General features: G+C 40.5%; 1 protein-coding gene across 1 annotated transcript in view; it reads right to left on the reverse strand.

Moving 5' to 3' along the window:
• The window catches only part of emilin2a (elastin microfibril interfacer 2a), a 45021-nt gene extending 26914 nt beyond the window's left edge, over nucleotides 1–18107 (reverse strand). Inside the window, exons 1-2 of the mRNA XM_022678039.2 lie at nucleotides 17848–18107; nucleotides 6350–6469 (exon numbers count right to left, since the gene is read on the reverse strand). Coding sequence (XP_022533760.2) covers nucleotides 6350–6469; nucleotides 17848–17942 — 215 coding nt within the window. The 5' untranslated portion in view covers nucleotides 17943–18107. The remainder of the gene's footprint in view (nucleotides 1–6349; nucleotides 6470–17847) is intronic.
• Between the last annotated feature and the right edge of the window lie 296 nt (nucleotides 18108–18403).

Raw genomic sequence — 18403 nt, forward strand, 5'->3', positions numbered from 1 at the left:
TCTGTTTGTGGCGTGCTTGCAGAAACGTCTTCTTTCGCAGTAAAAAGTAGTTAGGAGTATTAAAAAATCAATAAAATGATAAGGGTGCCCATACTTTTGCACCGGTCAATTTTTGGTTTAATGCATATTGCACATTTTCTGTTTTAATAAACCTCATTTCAATCCTGAAATATTACTGTGTCCATCAGTTATTAGATATATCAAACTGAAATGGCTGTTGCAAACACCCAAATATTTAGAACTAAAAATGATTAGGATTAATAGGGGTGCCCAAACTTTTTAATATGACTGTATATACAGCTTTGGAAAAAAATAGAGACCACTTAAAAATTATGAGTTTCTTTGATTTTCCCAAATTGAAAACCTCTGGAATATTAAGAGGAAGATGGATGATCATAAGCCATCAACCCAAGCTGAACTGCTTAAATTTTTGCACCAGGAGTGGCATAAAGTTATCCAAAAGCAGTGTGTAAGACTGCTGGAAGAGAACATGCCAAGATGCATGAAAACTGTGACTGAAAATCAGGGTTATTCCACCAAATATTGATTTCTGAACTCTTAAAACTTTATGAATATGAACTTGTTTTCTTTGCATTATCTAAAGTCTGATAGCTCGGCATCTTTGAAATTTGGGAGACATGTTGTTTGTAGTTCATAGAATAAAACAACAATGTTCATTTTACTCAAACTTATACTTGTAAATAGCAAAATCAGAGAAACATGATGCAGGACTACAAGTACCCAAATCAATACAGCTACCGCCCTTAACCCAACGCCAATCCAGACTGGTATGGAGTCAAATATGTCAGTAATTATATTATAATTGCACAAAATGAAGCATAACATTTTAATACCACCCCCTATCCTTTAATGTAGCTCCACTGAGCATAGAGGAGCACTTTGTAGTTCTGTAATTACAGACTGTAGTCCTGTATCTGTCTCTCTGCATACTTTAGTATTTCACCTCCTTTCACCCTGTTCTTCAAGGGTCAAGATCCCACAGGACCACCACAGAGCAGATAGTGTATTTATTATATCAGTGGTGGGTTGTCCTCAGCACTGCAGTGACACTGATATGGTCATGGTGTATGAGTGTGTGTGTGTTTAGTGATACAGGCAGATCAGATACAGGAATGCTTCACATGCTTTTTGAAGGCTTTTAAATGTGGCAATAATTGGTGTGTAAGACAAGAATTCTCAGTGACACAATAGTACTGTAAAAGGGAGGACAGATTACATCATTTCCTGTGGTGCGGAGGGGCCACGTCTGTGAGTGAAATTATTAATAAAAACAACCCCAATCCATGTTCTCATAAAATACTTCCAGATAAGACCAAGACATATGAGTCACTATGGGAACAAACCTTCATAAAAACCCATGAAAACCCATTGTTACGCAAGTAAAACATTAGAACTGTTTAGTTTGTCGATTTTCCCAAAAATCGACAGTGCATCTTATAATTCGGTGCACCTTATGTATGAATTTTATCAGTGAACTATTAAGGAGTAGTAGAGCCACTCCACTGAAGTGCAGTGTTATAAGGGTAAGTTTTCAGTGAAGTTTCTCCAGCACTAAGGCTGGGTGCAGCAGCATTAGCATTAGCCGCTAGCACTAGCTTTTTATCAAAGGAGATTATATTGGACTCTATTCTGTGTGTTTTCCTGGTTTAAAACAAGCTACATGGGACAAACCGCTAGTTGATAGCACCCTGGGTTACTGGAACACTCAGTCTAGTGCTGTCGGGTGACATTTATGTACTAGTGCTGTGGTAAGCGGCTAATGCTAATGCTGCTGCACCCAGCCTTAGTGCCGAAGAAACTTCACTGACAACTCAACCTTAGACAAACTTAAAACCTTAGCTTTACTCACCCAAATAAACAGTTTTCAGAGGGATAAATCTGTGATTAACATCCAGCACTCATTTGCCTTTAAAGGAATTTTTTTTTAAAGATTTACAGTTTTGTTTACTTAGGCTTTCTCCCCAGTTTCCCCATTAGAAGGGAAACATGGCTACACATTTGTTAACTTCGATGTAGGTGTTCTTACTAGTGTCCACTGTGCCTTACTAGTGTCCACTGTGCCTTACGTATGAAAATAGACCAGAAAATAGACGTTTATTGATAGTGCGCCTTATAATCTGGTCTGATCTTTGGTGCTGACTCATTGGTCAGCACCACTGGCAGACGGCTGCACAACGCAGGACCATATGTGCGTCAAACATTACAGCAACTGCCCTTAACACATCACCAATGCCACCAAAAACTGCAATGGTGTTGTGCCAGGTGGTTGTAGATAAACTGATAAAAAGTCAGTAAAGCACAATATTACAATATATACAATTGCACATTGCAATTATACACAGTCAAGCGTAACATTATTATCTTACTGTCTCTACACCCATTATCCATTTGTTTAGCTTCACTGATGATCATATAGGAGCACTTTGTAGTTCTCTAATTACAGACTGTAGTCCTTTTGTTTCTCTGCATACATTATTATCGCCACAGGACCACCACAGAGCAGCTATTAAGTGGTGGAGCACTGCAGTGATAGTGACATGGTGGTGGTGTGTTAGCGTGTGTTGTGCTGGTACAAGTGGCTCAGATACAGGCAGATTCATTGGTCATCTTCACCAAGACACTCCAGTGCGCTATTCCAACAGGACGACGTCTCTAGATGCTATTTAATGGCCTATATAACTTTACCCAGTTACCATAATTAAAGTGACTTATCTCATTATCAAATAAAGTCACATTTTAGGGCTCCAGAAAGTATGATGGTCTTATCGACATATTGTGCACCATACATGTTGTGCAGATGTTACCATAGCAACATGGACCTTGACTAGTGCTTCCCTTTTTTCCTCAAGTTAACAAATACATTCAGGTCAGTGTGCATTAATATTATCCTTTAAGCTACAGTATTAATATATTTAAACAGGGCTATAGTTACTGCTTACCTCGTATCCTCAAGTTTTAGGGAGTTTTATCACTTGCTGAATAAATGATTCTGTACTCAAGACCATTTCTGGGCTCGTCTGGGGGATAAAGTGCTGTTCTCAAGACAGGATGGAGTGAGGGACGAGTGAGCTTATGTTTCCAGAGAAGTGGGTATTGAGCTACGGTGTAGGGTCGCATGAACCGATATATCGCCCAGCACCTTCGTGAACCACAAACTGACTGCACCAAGTGACCCAACAGCCACCATTGGGGACATACAGCAAGCAGCAATACCCTCCATGAGTCATACTGTTAGTGCCAGCACCACTGGCAGACGGCTACACAACGCAGGACTGCATGCACATAAACCATAGGGTCCTGCAACCAATTAACTTTTCTAAATGCACACTTCAGTGCATTATTTCAACAGCATATTTCTGCAGTCTCTATGTCCTAAAGACACAGATGCTATACCATTACCAGCTGCATTGCCACACCTCTCCCTAACAAAAATTGTGTAAGATGTTATTCAACAAGCTTTCAACCCTTCACCCCACCGAAAATGTGCAGAAATATTTAAGCTGCATGAGAGGGATTAAAGCAACAACATTAGGAACCTCTACAACTCCATGCCAAGAAGTCTGGCATGATGCATTACACGTAAGTTACACTACCTCCGTACGTGTTTTTCTTGGTAACTTGCTTTACCTTCCCTGCAAATAGCACTGCAACTCGACATGTCCTTCTGAGTACAACACTTTTTTTCAAATCCCTGAATTAAAACTACACTGAAAAGATGTAGTCTGGAGTCTGAATTTAGTGTAGGAATTGCGCAAACCCTGTTAAAATGTCACTGCTGAGAGTAGTGCTATATTTTTTCCAGGAGATTCGACATCCAGATGAAATATTCCCAAGAATTTTACAGTCTTGCAATGTCTGCGTTTAGTAGCAGCAGTTAAAATGACTTGTGACCATTTAGCTCTTAGACAATATTAAAAATTCAATGTGCCAGAAACACACTCTTACAGCTCTGAATGAGGGTTATATATTTACTCCAGTAATACAGAGCTTATGTTGATGTTTAGTGTCTCTTATTGCCTTTAGGCCTCGTTCTGGCTGAGGACAGTGGGCTATTTAAACTGCTGAGAATGTCTAATTAAGCTAGCTCCACTCCACCCAACCTACACACACACACACACCCAGATATAGACACAGACAAACATAGAGTACGTACTCTTGTCTTCATTGAGGATTTCCATAAACTTCTGGATTATCTTGGTAGCTGGTATTCATACCCTTTAAACTTTTTCATATTTTGTCACCTTACAACCACAAACTTTTATGTATTTTATGTATTTTTAAGTGACAGACAAACACAAAGTAACACATAATTGTGAAGTGGAATAAAAATACATGGTTTTCAACTTTTGAATGAAATAAAAAACTGAAAAGTGCAAAAGTATTCATCCCCCTTTACTCTGAAACCCCTTTATAAAATCCAATGCAATCAATTGCCTTTAGAAGTTTCTTAATTAGTTAGTAAAGTCTAGGGCTGCACGATATATCGTTTAAGCATCATCATCGCGATGGTTGTGAGGTACTGCTTGTAAACGCACGTGTCAAACGATGTGCACCTCAGCCAAGCACAGTTTTGGGCAGATATTTTCAGTTACAGCTGAATTCTCACTTTTAATCTAAAAAAAAAAAAACCTATTATTTACCCTTTAAAAAGCCATTTAAATGCCTGATTAAAGGGCAGATTACTGTAATTTTGCCGTTTTCCTCGGGTTTTGAGTGCTTGGCGCTGGACCGAGACTGGCTGGTGACGTAATGGGCCCTGCATTGTTAAATATTGCGATATATGTGAAGGCCTCATTGCTTTGTTAGAGAACAATAGTGAACAAACAGCATCATGAAGACCAAGGAACTCACCAGACAGGTCAGAGATCAAGTTGTAGAGAAGTTTAAAATACCAAGGAGAACTGTTTAATTCATCACCCAAATATAGAAAATGTTGTTTACCCAAACTTATAGATCAAGCAAGGAAAGCACTCATCATAGAAGCAGCCAAGGGGCATATGGTCACTCTGGAGGAGCTGCAGAAATCCACAGCTTATTTAGGAGAAGTTGTGCACACATAAAATCTGGCCTTTATAGAAGAGTGGCAAGAAGAAAACCATTGTTGAAAGAAAGAAATAAGACAAGGTATTTGCAGTTTTCCACAAGCCATGTACGGGACCCGGCAAAGATGTGGAGGAAGGTGCTATGGTCAGATAAGACCAAGTTTGAACTTTTCTGCTTATGTGTAATGGAAAAGTATCACTGCTCATCACACACCATCCCCACTGTGAAACGTGGTGGTGGCAGCATCATGCTGTAGAGATGCATTTCTTCAGCAGAGACACAGAAGCTGGTCAGAGTTGATGAGAAGATGGATGGAGATAAATACAGGGTAATCCTGGAAGAAAACCTGTTGGAGGCTGCAAAAGACTTGAGACTGGGAAGGAGATTTACCTTCCAGCAAGACAATGACCCTAAACATACAGCCAGAGCTACAGTGGAATGAATTTTCAGGTGTAAGAAATGCCCAGTCAAAGTCCTGACCTAAATCACATTGAGCTTCTGTGGAGAGACATGAAAATTGCTGTTCTCAGACGCTCTCCATCCAACCTGGCTGAGATTGAGCTGTTTTGCAAAGAAGAATGAGCAAAAATCTCAGTCTTTAGATGCGTGAAGCTGGTAAAGAGATTAGCAACTGTAATTTCACAGAAAGTCGGCTCTACTAAGTATTGATATGGGGGGATTAATACTTTTGAATGTCACACTCTTCAGATTTTCATTTGATTAACATTTACGAAAAAACATGTATCATTTTCGTTCCACTTTACAGTTATGTGTTACTTTGTGTTGGTTTATCACTTAAAATCTCAATAAAATACATTTAAGTTTGTGGTTGTAAGATGACAAAATGATACTTTCCCAAGCCACTGTTTAAAAACTAAGGGGCAGATTCCAGGACAGGGATTAAGCCTAGTCCTAGACTTTACTTTCCTTTTATTTTCATTGGAAATCTCCATTTAGAATGCTGTGCAGTCCAAAAACTAGGCATGATCCCTGTCTAGGAAACTCTCTGTATCTCTAGCATCGTTTTTTTGTCAAACAAAAGAAAAACTGCATAGACCAGTCTAAATTTTCCCACTCAACCTGGGGGACTAGTCCCCCTAAGGCCTAAATACACAACCACACACACACAGACCTTGTCTAAATGTCTAAAAGCCACACTGAATCACTGCAGAGTAAACACTCCACATTAAGGGATGCACGGCTTCCTTTTTTTGTTGACATTTGAGTTCTTGTGAGTTCAGCGAGTCTGTGAACTGCAGCCCCTCCCACTCTCCTGAGCTCCTACCTCATCTGGTGCTGGCAGTCCGGCTGGTTCATGGGACAGGGAGCAGCCTCTGCGGGAACTTCCAAACCCGCCTGAACTGCGCAGCTCACGTTCTTCTGCACGATAAAGGCACACCAGTTCCTGGAAACAGGGCAAAAATGAAAGGAAAAGGAACAGGAATAAATCAAAGATAGTTACAAGTGAGTTATAACAAACATCCTGAAGAGAAAAAGAAGTATTTTGAGTTACAAAACATTTTTGACAAAGCTAGGGTCTCATAACTTACTGTTAGTGATCATCAGTGACCACAGCTAGATGTTTCTCTATGACTACATACTGTAAAAACGGTTGTTTGACAGTTTGACACGATAAAAAAGCATGGGGTCAGTTTACTGTACTGTGCTGAGGCACATGCATGGTCAAGGTGATCACACAAGTCAAGAGAACCAGGCTTTGAGGTGGAGATATGCTCAGGCATATGAATAGGACCTTGGATAACCATGGTAATCCCTGCTTCAAAAATGACACCATCAATCTGGTCCACCAATGACACCATCAAGTCTGCAGCTGACTGTATTGATAAAAAAAAAGTCCACATTCCTTTAGACAACAAACACACACCCATTCCAGGGAATCACAACATACAGCTCTGGAAAAAAAATAAGAGACCACTTATATATTATGAGTTTTTTTTTATTTTACCAAATTAAAAACCTCTGGAATATAATCAAGAGGAAAATGAATGATCACAAACCTTCATACCAAGCTGAACTACTTGAATTTTTACACCAGGAGTGGCATAAAGTTATCCAAAAGCAGTGTGTAAGACTGGTGGAGGAGAACATGCCAAGATGCATGAAAGCTGTTATTAAAAACCAGGGTTATTCCACCAAATATTGATTTCTAAACTCTTAAAACTTTATCAATATGAATTTGTTTTCTTTTCTTTTTGTTTGAGATCTGAAAGCTCTGCATCTTTTTTGTTATTTCAGCCATTTCTCATTTTATGCAAATAAATGCCCTAAATGACAATATTTTTGGGGGGAATTTGGGAGAAATGTTGTCCAGTTTATAGAATAAAACAACAATGTTCATTTTATTAAAACATATAACTATAAATAGCAAAATCAGAGAAACTGACTCAGAAACTAAAGTGGTCTCTTAATTTTTTCAGAGCTGTACATCATTATATCTTTTCAGATGTTCTTAATGTGTTTACCAAAGCTAAGGTCTCTTAACTTATCTACAGCGAGTAACTTCTCTGTGCTACATAGGGCCTTATCTTACTACACCCTGCGCAAGCGCATCACAATGCTCATTGCTATCTTACATCCCACAGACAGTCTATTTTAATGCCTTCTGCCTGCACCACTAAAATATATAATATAAAAATATACCAATCTGCCATAGTCAGAGCGCAACCTGGCTCTTAAAGGGAATTAAAGGCAAGTGAATGCTGATTGGTTTATTTAAGGCTACGCCCAAAACACACCTATGATTAAAAAAGAGAATTAGTACATGCCTTTCGCACATTTTGAGCTGTACAAGATGTATTTTTCCAGTTGTTCGGATAGCAAAAAGAGACTTCGACATGCCTTAAATCAAGCTGCATGATGCACAGTTGACGGCTCGCCTATAGATCACTAAAAATGTGTAAAAAAAAAAAAAAAAAAAGTGTAAAAAGGTTGGTTTGACAGCACTAGTTAGACTGACCAAACACAATACGTGAAATGGGAAAGTCAAAGGAGCTCAGTGCAAATCTGAGAAGAATGATTGTGATTGAAGATTCAGAAATGTGTCTTGGAGCCACTTCTAAACATCTTCTAAACATCTGATTCATCTATAAGATCATCAACTGTAAGTAATTAGCCTATAATTTATTGCGATGAACTTTCTCCCTAACTGAGAAGAAAGCAGTTTCACTAACCACAAAGGCAAAGGCGTGCCATTAACTAGAAGCTGATGGGAATTCCAAAGTCAAAGTCAAAGTGGTTTTTATTGTCATTTCAGCTATATACAGAGTACACAGTGAAACGAAACAACGTTCCTCCAGGGACCATGGTGCACATAAACACAGTGTAGACAGAACAATAGTGCAACAGTACAAAAGTGCAGACAGACAATACAACACAATACAGACAAAGAATAATAAATAACAAGACAGTGTGCAAATTATGCAGTGTGCAAAAAGTGTGCAAAAAAGACCAGTGAGGTAGTAATTACCTCTATTACACAGTGTGCAATAGAGTCCAGTGAGGTAGTAGGGTTTTTTAGTGCTTTCCATTTTCTGGGGTAAGTGGGGTAAGAGTGTGTGTGCATGTACAGAAAAACCATCAGTTCAGTCTCTGCAGTTGAGGAGTCTGATGGCTTGGGGGTAGAAGCTGTTGCAGAATCTGGTCGTGCTGGACCGGATGCTGTGGTACCTTCTTCCCGAAGGCAGGAGGGAGAACAGTTCGTGTGAGGGATGAGTGGGGTCATTCACAATGCTGGTTGCTTTGCGGATGCTGCGGGTGGTGTAAATGTCCGTGATGGAGGGGAGAGAGACGCCGATGATCCTCTCAGCTGTCCTCACAATACGCTGGAGGGTCTTGCGGTCAGAGACGGTGCAGGTCCCAAACCAGGCAGTGATGCAGCTGCTCAGGATGCTCTCAATGATCCCTCTATAGAAGAGTGTGAGGATGGGTGGAGGGAGACGGGCCTTTCTCAGCTTCTGGAGGAAGTAGAGACGCTGCTGGGCTTTCTTGGCTGTAGAGCTGGTGTTCAGGGTCCAGGTGAGGTTATCTGCTAAGTGGACACCAAGGAACTTGGTGCTCTTAACAATCTCCACCGAGGACCTGTCGATGTTGAGTGGAGAGTGGGTGTGTTGTGCTCTCCTGAAGTCAACAACCATTTCCTTTGTCTTGTCCACATTCAGGTGAAGGTTGTTGACTGTACACCAGTCTGTCAGCCGCTGCACCTCCTCTCTGTATGCTGACTCGTCGCCTTTGGTGATGAGACCCAGCACGGTTGTATCATCGGCAAACTTGATAAAGCTGTTAGAACTGTGTTTTGCAGCACAGTCATGAGTCAGCAGGGTGAACAGCAGAGGACTCAGGACACTGCCCTGGGGGGCCCCCGTGTTCAGTGTGATGGTGCTGGAGGTGCTGCCCCCGAACCGGACTGACTGGGGTCTCCCTGTCAGAAAGTCCAGGATCCAGTTGCAGAGGGGGGTGTTGAGGCCGAGCGAGCTTAGCTTCCTGAAGAGGTTCTGTGGGATGATGGTGTTGAATGCTGAACTGAAGTCTATAAACAGCATTCTGACGTAAGTGTCCTTCTTCTCCAGGTGGGTGAGGGAGAGATGAAGGGTGGTGGTGATGGCGCGATTGGGACGATACGCAAACTGCAGGAGGTCCAGTGAAGAGGGCAGTCATGTCTTGATGTTCCTCATGACTAGCCTCTCGAAGCACTTCATGATGATGGGTGTAAGTGCAACGGGACGGTAGTCATTGAGGCAGGACACTGTGGACTTCTTCGGCACTGGAACGATGGTGGTGGACTTGAGGCACGTTGGGACAGTGGCGCTGCACAGGGAGATGTTGAAGATGTCCGTGAGAACATCTGTCAGCTGGTCTGCGCACTCCCTGAGCACTCTGCCGGGGATGTTGTCTGGTCCTGCAGCTTTTCGTGGGTTGACTCTGCGCAGAGTGTTCCTCACATCCACTGCAGTCAGGCACAACACCTGCTCGTCCGGCTTGGGCATGGTCTTTCTCGCCATTGTGTTGTTTTGTGCCTCAAACCGTGCATAAAAGTTGTTCAGGGCATCAGGGAGGGAGGCATCACGTTCACAGGACGGTGGCATTGTCCTGTAGTTGGTGATTGCCTGGATGCCCTGCCACATACGCCGCACGTCACCCGTGTCCTTGAAGTGGCTGTGGATTCTCTGGGCGTGTGCACGCTTTGCCTCTCTGATGGCTCTTGACAGGTCGGCTCTCGCTTTCCTCAGGGCCACCTTGTCACCCACTCTGAAGGCGGAGTCGCGGGTCCTCAGCAGCGCACGTACCTCAGCAGTCATCCAAGGCTTCTGGTTTGGGCGTGTAGTGATGGTCTTGGAGACAGTGACATCATCAATACACTTGCTGATGTAGCCAGTGACTGATGCTGCATACTCCTCCAAATCAACAGAATTGCCTTCAGTAGCAGCCTCCCTAAACATGTCCCATGCAGTGCACTCAAAACAGTCCTGAAGGGCAGAGATGGAGCCTGCCGGCCAGGTTTTCACCTGCTTCTGAACTGGTCTGGAGCGTCTGATGAGTGGGGTGTATATTGGAGTCAGCCGAACACACATGTGGTCCGAGAACGCGAGGTGGGGGCGGGGCTCCGCCCGGTACGCGCTGGGGATGTTTGTGTAAACAAGATCCAGCGCGCTCGCTCCTCTCGTTGCAAAGTCCACATGTTGATGGAATTTAGGGAGCACTGACTTGAGATTTGCGTGGTTGAAATCTCCGGCAATAATAAACAGTCCGTCTGGGTGTTTGTTCTGCAGATCGCTGATAGACCGATAGAGTTCACACAGAGCCTCTTTAGCATTAGCACCAATGCTAGCGCTGGGTGGGATGTAGACAGCAGCTATTAGCACGGCGGAGAACTCCCGTACTAAATAAAAAGGTCTGCACTTGACTATCAGGAACTCCACCAGCCGAGAGCAGTGTTTGGCGACAGTCACAGCGTTGTTACACCATTCCGTGTTGATGTAAACACACACGCCTCCACCGCGGGTCTTCCCGGCTCCTATCCGCTCTGAACGTGGTTAGCCCGGCTAGCTGAATGGCGCTGTCCGGAATGTTGTCGTTCAGCCACGATTCCACAAAAACCAAAGCACAGCAGTCTCTGAACTCACGCTGGGTTGTTCGCTGGAGTCGGATGTAGTCCAGTTTATTGTCAAGGGAACAGACGTTTGCCAGAAAGAGCGATGGTATAGCCGGCCGGCTAGGACTAGCCTTTAGCCTCGCGCGGATCCCGGCTCTCTTTCCGCGCTTCCGCTTACACTCGCACCACTTGCGATGGCACTTCCGCTGGGCTCCGGCGTCAGGAAACACCGCGGGCTGGCGGCCTGGGTCTCTTAGCAGGCTAAGCTCAAGTAGCGTCTGCAGAACCTCGTCCGGTAGCGTGTTTTCTGGCTGATTTCTCCACTGTAGCAGGGTCTGGCGGTGGTAGAACATGTGCACGGGTGTTCCGATGCACATATTTGCAGGAAATAAACGGAAAAAACGACAAATAGTAACACTAAAGCACCATTTAACGGACCCGGAGCAGCCGCTGCGTGTTAACGCGCCGCCATCTTGGGTGGGTATCTCACTTCCAATCTCACTGTCGCCAATACCAATCGAGGTCAGTATAAGTTCATCTTTTTGCTTAAAATAGCAAAATATTTTTTTGCTATATTTTTCGCACTTTTATTTTCCCAAAAATCATCAGTGCGCCTTTTAATCCAGCGTGTCTCATGTAGGAAATTTAACAGTCAGGTTATAAGGAGCAGTAAATCCACTCTGCTGAAGTACAGCCTTATACAGGAGTTTCAGTTTAGTTCTCCAGCACCAAGGCTGCAGCAGTATTAGCATTAGCCAGTAACCGCTGTTTCCCTGTTCAGAGGTGTGTATTATGAGCCTGGAGCCTGCTGTTACCCCCTTCTTGCACTGCTAGAGTGGTTAGCCGCTAATGCTAATTAAATTCAGGAAGCCAAGCTTGAAATAAATGGAAGTGCTTCACTCACTAAAATAAACAGTTTTCAGAAAAAAAAAATTAGTGTAGATTAACATCCAGCGCTTGCTTGACTTTAAAAGAAAGTCTTTTTTATTACAATTTTGTTTACTTAGCTTAGCTTTACTTAACTTACAAACTTACACACCTTAAGTCAGAAATACAAAAAAAGCTTTCTGTGAATATACAGCCGGAGTACAACTCCCGAATATGATCCGATTAGCAATCAGAAATTCCAGCATGGTGCTTCAAACGGATGCCACCAGTGCAACAAGTTCTTTAATACCGTCAATATCGTCAGCTGGAAGTGGTAAAATTGAAAAGTGGAAGCATTTAAGAGCCAAAGCAACTCAGCCATAAAGTGTCAGGTCATGTAAAGTTACAGAAGTCACCAAAAGCTCTTTTGACTCAATAACTGCAGTGCAGTGCTCCAAACCTCCTCTGGCATTAACATCAGCAGAAAAACTGTGCACTGGGAGCTTCATGGCATGGGATCTACAGCCGAGCAGCTGCATGCAAGCATACGTCACCAAGCACAATGCCAAGCGTTGTGATCGAGTAGTGTAAAGCACACCACTACCAGATTCCACAGCAGTGGAAATGTGCTCTGTGGAGTGAGGAATCACGCTTCTCTATCTGCCAGTCTGATGGACGACTCTGGGTTTGGTGAATGCCAGGAGAACATTACCTGCCTGACTGCGTTGTAACCTTCCTGACTGTGTTACCTGCCAACTGCAAAGATTGGTGGAGGAGATGAAAAAATAATAAAATAATGCTGTGAGGTTGTTTTTCAGTGTTTGGCCTAAGCCCTGTAGTTCCAGTGACGGGAAATCTTAATGCATCAGCATACCAAGACATTACGGACAATTGCACGCTTCCAATTTTGCGATAAACAGGCCCTGTTCTGTTCCAGCACTGAATAAGTTAGCTCAATGTGCCACACAAGCTGAACATTTGTTGACTACCCAACGTCCAGTTGGTCCAGTTGGTGGAAGGAAAAAAAAGATATCCACTGAAAATGACCTCTTTCTTATTATTTTGGAAGATTAGAGATCAGGAAAAACTTCTTTTTTACTCTTTACTTTTTAATTTAGACCTTTATTACAAAGCTCAAAGACCAAAGTTTTTTTCTCTTTTTAATTCTGACAGGCCAGTCATGTTGCTGCAAATCTGAATGTGTTGTTTTTATGAAAAAAAAAAAAAAAGAGTCATCAGTGGTAGCTTAACTTTCTAAGGACGAGACTGTCCAATAACCCCTATAATTATATACACAAAACCTTCTACTTGCATTTTTACATTTATATACTTGAATATGTTAAAAATGTGGCCCGAGAGGAGCCTTTACTTTGCCTAAAATATTTTTTTTGCTCTCTGTTTATCTACCCCCTAAAATCAAGTTCAAGTAACTAAAAACTATTCTTATTCACACTGTCTTAAAAAAATTGCTCCTTGCTACACATTTTTTCAGAAATACATATAAATGATTATACATATTAATATATATTAAAGTAACAGTCTGTACGTTTTTGATGAGAATGTGTAAAAAAGTGTCAAAGCATGCTAAAAAGTACTTTTAAAGCATGCATTGTGGTGCAGTCTCTTTTCAAAATAAAAGCATCTGGTAATTTTAGCTAAAATCCTGTTGTGCCCTTTTTTTTAGCTAGCTAACTAAGGTAGAAAGTACTGTTACAATAGAAAAGTATTATTTTGGAAGACTAGTGATCACGCTTTACTTTTAAATTCAGTAATTTTTTACAAAGCTCAAATACCAAAGTTTTTGCCTCTTTTTTCTTTGCTGCAAAATTAAACATATTGTTTAATTAGTGGTAGCTTATCTTTCTAAGGATGAGACTGCCCGATAACCCCTATAATTATATACACAAACCCTTCTACTTCCATTTTTACTTTTATATACTTGAATATTGGTACAAAATATGGCCCGAGAGGAGCATTTACTTTGTTGCTCCATATTTACCTACCCCCTAGAGTTTCAAACACATTAAAACTATTCTTATTCACATTGTCTTTTAAAAAAATGCTCCTAGCTACACATTTTTGCAGAAATACATATAAATGATTATAAATATTAATATATTTAAAGTAACAGTCTGTAAGTTTTTGATGAGAATGTGTAAAAGTGCCCAAGCATGCTAAAAAGTACTTTTAAAACATGCATTGCAGTGCAGTCTCTTTTCAGAGTGAATGAATCTGGTAATTTTAGCTAGAATTCTGTTGTGCCCTTAATTAGCTAGCTAGCTCTCTTCAGTCTTAATTCAGCAATTCTTTGGTTTAATGATGCATGAATGAGCAGATAAAGTTTGCTGTTTTGTTCTCCATGGTCGCAGTAGCTCTTCAGTAGTAACAACATCATTAGAAGTGCCACGGTTGTTCAAGTAACCACCAAAGTTGTTTGTTAGAGCCAGAAAAAAGGTCTAAAAATGGCCTACTATACCGTATTTTTCACACTATAAGGTGCACTTAAAATATTTTAATTTTCTCTAAAAACGTCAGTACACTTATGCGTTATGAATATGTATTTTGCCAGTCAGATTGTAAGGAACAGTAAAGCCACTCCGCTATAGTGCAGTGTTATACAGGAGTTTCAGTTTAATTCTCCAGCAGTATTAGCATTAGCCACTAACCGCACTACTGGCTAGCTCTTTTGCTCTTCAGAGGTGAGTATTAACAGCCTGTAGCCTGCTGGCTAGCACTGCTGGAGCAGCATTAGCATTAGTCGCTAACCATGCTAGCTATTCCGCTGTTCAGAGGTGAGTATTATCGTATTAGCCTGTAGTCTGCTGCCAACCCCAGCTAGCACTGCTGGAGCAGCATTAGCGTTAGCTGCTTACCAGTGTTAAGTGCTGGCTCTTTCACCATTCGGAGGTGAGTAATATTGGACTGTAGCCTGCTAATGCTAATGCTGCACCCGGCCTTAGTGGAAATCTAAAAAAAATCTAAGCTTACCCAATGAACAGTTTTTAGGAGAGAAATTGGTGTAGGTTAACTTCCAGGGCTCGTCTTACTTTAAAATAATTACAGTTTTGTTTTCTTAACTTAGCTTTACTTTACTTAGTTAACCCACCACGAACCAGCAGCGAGACCTGCTGAATTAGAAGGGAAACTTGGCGACACCCCTGTTCCTTACTAAGTGTTGCATAATGTGCTTTATAATCCGGTGCATCTTATATATGAAAAAGACCAGAAAATAGACATTAATTGATAGTGCACCCTATAATACATCACATTATATAGTGCAAAAAATACAGTACTTTCTACTTAAAATAAAAATCTTATGTACTGCTGCTTTAATTAATAGTGCCCTTTGTACTGTAATTTTCTGTTTAACGAATAACAAAGAGAAAAAAGCACAACAGAAAATGGAAAATACACTAAAAAATCTACTCCCTTAAGACCAAAATTGTTCAACATTTCATTACTACATAAAATAAACCCCTACTTCGAGAAATCCTCTCAGAACTCTCTCTCAACACCACCTCCAGACTGATAACCTCTGATAAGATGGCCTGGAGCCCACAGCTCAACCCTGCAGTCTCCATCTCATCTCTTTCCCACAGCTAATACTATCAGCAGGCCTGGATGAACAACATACAGACAAACCACAGACACTTCAGCCTCACACCAGTACAGTCAAGTACTGGCAAGAAGTCAAACATATCAATTACTCAAGCGACAGTGACCTGAGCATCTCAGCTTTATTATCTCAACACCCCCCATTCATCAGGAATAGACTAGAACTCTGGGCTGAGAGATAACTGGTATGCTGTTTTAATCTAAAATGACAGAAGAGATACAATCCTAAATAAAAAACTGATAATTACTGATCTCTGTCTACTCAGCTTTACTAGAAGAAACTGTCATTTTAGATATTAGCTACTTTTAATATGTGTACTAGTAACAACTTCAGATCTATCTACAATCTACAAAGAATTTCTGACTATTCACATAACCAGGAAGACATACTGCTTGTGTAGTTTTAAATAGTGATAAGTTATCATTGATTTATATAGGACTTGAATTTAGTTCAGAATGTAGAACTATAAAAAAAACTTGTACAAATTAGGAATGCACTGAAGTTACTTTTTGCCCGAAATCAAAATAGAACACAAGTTTTCACACATTTTAATATATTTTGCCACATTGCATAGAAGAAACTGCCTGAGCATGTCTTTATCTTGTACCCAATTTGTTAACGAAAAAAAAAAAGTTTATTTATTGTTATTTTCTGTCAGGCAATCTATTTTTCACACTGATTTAATGTTAGAATTTAAACACTAAAACCAATGCCTATTAGGCGATGTTGAATAAAGTTTTTAAGGTAATTTTTCCATTATTTACCAAAAAACATACTGTTTGCTGTGGAATCAAACATTATGTTTATTTAATGTTATTTTTTGTCAGAAAAACTATACAAACATTTAAATTCACAATAATTCAATATCAGAATTTTTGACACTAACCAATGCCTATTAGGCGATGTTAAATAAAGGATATTTTAAGGTAGTTTTTCCATTATTAACAAAAAAATGTGGAAACAAATCTTGTTTATTCAATGGTCTTTCTGTCAGGGCAACCATTCAAAACATTTAAATGAACATTGATTCAATGTCAGAATTCTAACACCAGTGCCTACTAGGCAATGTTAAATAAGGGTTGTTTTAAAGTTGTTTTTCCATTTATAACCAAATAAATATGCTGTGGAATCAAAGGATTATGTTCATTCAATGTTCTTGTCTGTCAGGGAAACTATTTAAAACATTTATATGAACAATAATTCAATGTCAGAATTATAAAATGCCTACTACGCAATGATAAATAAGGGTTGTTTTAAGGTTGTTTTTCCATTATTACCCAAAAATCATGTTTATTTAATGTACTTTTCTGTCAAGGTTATTTTTCCATTATTAACAAGAAAATATGTTGTGGAACAAAAAATATGTTTATTCAATAATCTTTTCTGTCAAGGAAACCCTTTAAAACATTTAAATGAATGTTAATTTAACATCAGAATTTTACAAAGAGCCAATGCCTATTAGGCAATGTTAAATAAAGTTTATTTTAAGGTAGTTTGTCCATTATTAACAAAAATTACATTGGTTTAATGCTCTTTTCTCTCAGGGAAACTATTCAAAACATTTAAGAGAACATTAATTCAATGTCTGAATTTGAACACTAACCAATGTCTATTAGGCAATGTTAAATGAAGCTTGTTTTAAGGTTGTTTTTCCTTTTTCAACCAAAAACAATAGGTTGTGGAACCAAAAAAATATGCTTAATCAATGTTTTTTTCTGCAAGGGCAACCATTCAAAACATTTAATTGAATGCTGATTCAATGTCAGAATTTTGACACTAACCAGTGCCTATTAGGCAATGTTAAGTAAAAGTCCCTTTAAGGTTGTTTTTCCATTATTAACCAAAAAAAAAAGGTTTATTCAATGTTCTTTTCTCTCAGGGAAACCATTCAAAACATTTAAATGAAGGTTGATTCAATGTCAGAATTGTAACACCAGTGCCTATTAGGCAGTGTTAAATAATGGTTGTTTTAAGGTTGTTTATCCATTATTAAACACAAAAATATATTGTAGAACCTTAAAATGAACGTTTATTTAATGTTCTTTGCTATCAGGGGACCTGTTAGCCTTACCACAACAGTTCAGTCAGTTAACATAGCAGCTAAATGTGAAGTAGTTGAGGTAGGTTCACTTTAACCCCTTTAGCAGTTAGTTCTGCGCTGCTGCAGCTGTAGGTTAGTAAAGTTACTCACTTGTTGCCGTGTCGGTGCTGCTGAGAAGCTGCTGGACTTCCACAAAAACTCCACAAAAACACAAGAGCTAACACAGAAAACCCGCTGCAGGCCATCACTGACCGACTCAAACCCACATAACCCGCAGAACCACAGAGAGAGAGCGCAGTCCGGCCGAGCTAAACCTCCCCACAGCTTCGAGAAACCCCACTGAACATCCCACAGACCTGCGGAGAGTTAGAGGAGTGAGGAGAAACGAGGGAGAGAGTGAGGAGGAAAGTTTGGAGGACTCCCCGGGGGTTCCTCCCTCCTCACTGCCTGACTGAAGGAGGAGAAATGGGGGCGGGAAGAGAAGTTGACACAAAACAATAGTTAATCCCTAAATGCCCCAAAGTGCTTTAAAGTCAAAAGCACTGAGCCGGTGTGAAAAGCATTACCTGGATTCTCTGGATATCTCAGTTAAATCTCACAGAACATTCCTCTGCTTTCAGAGTTATAGCTGAAATAATGAGGGTCATAGCTGATAAACCTTATTGAATCAGTTCATTCCAGTACCTGGTTGCATAAAATTCATTCT

Source organism: Astyanax mexicanus, chromosome 8, assembly GCF_023375975.1.
Source record: "Astyanax mexicanus isolate ESR-SI-001 chromosome 8, AstMex3_surface, whole genome shotgun sequence".
Classification (NCBI taxonomy): Eukaryota; Metazoa; Chordata; class Actinopteri; order Characiformes; family Acestrorhamphidae; genus Astyanax; species Astyanax mexicanus.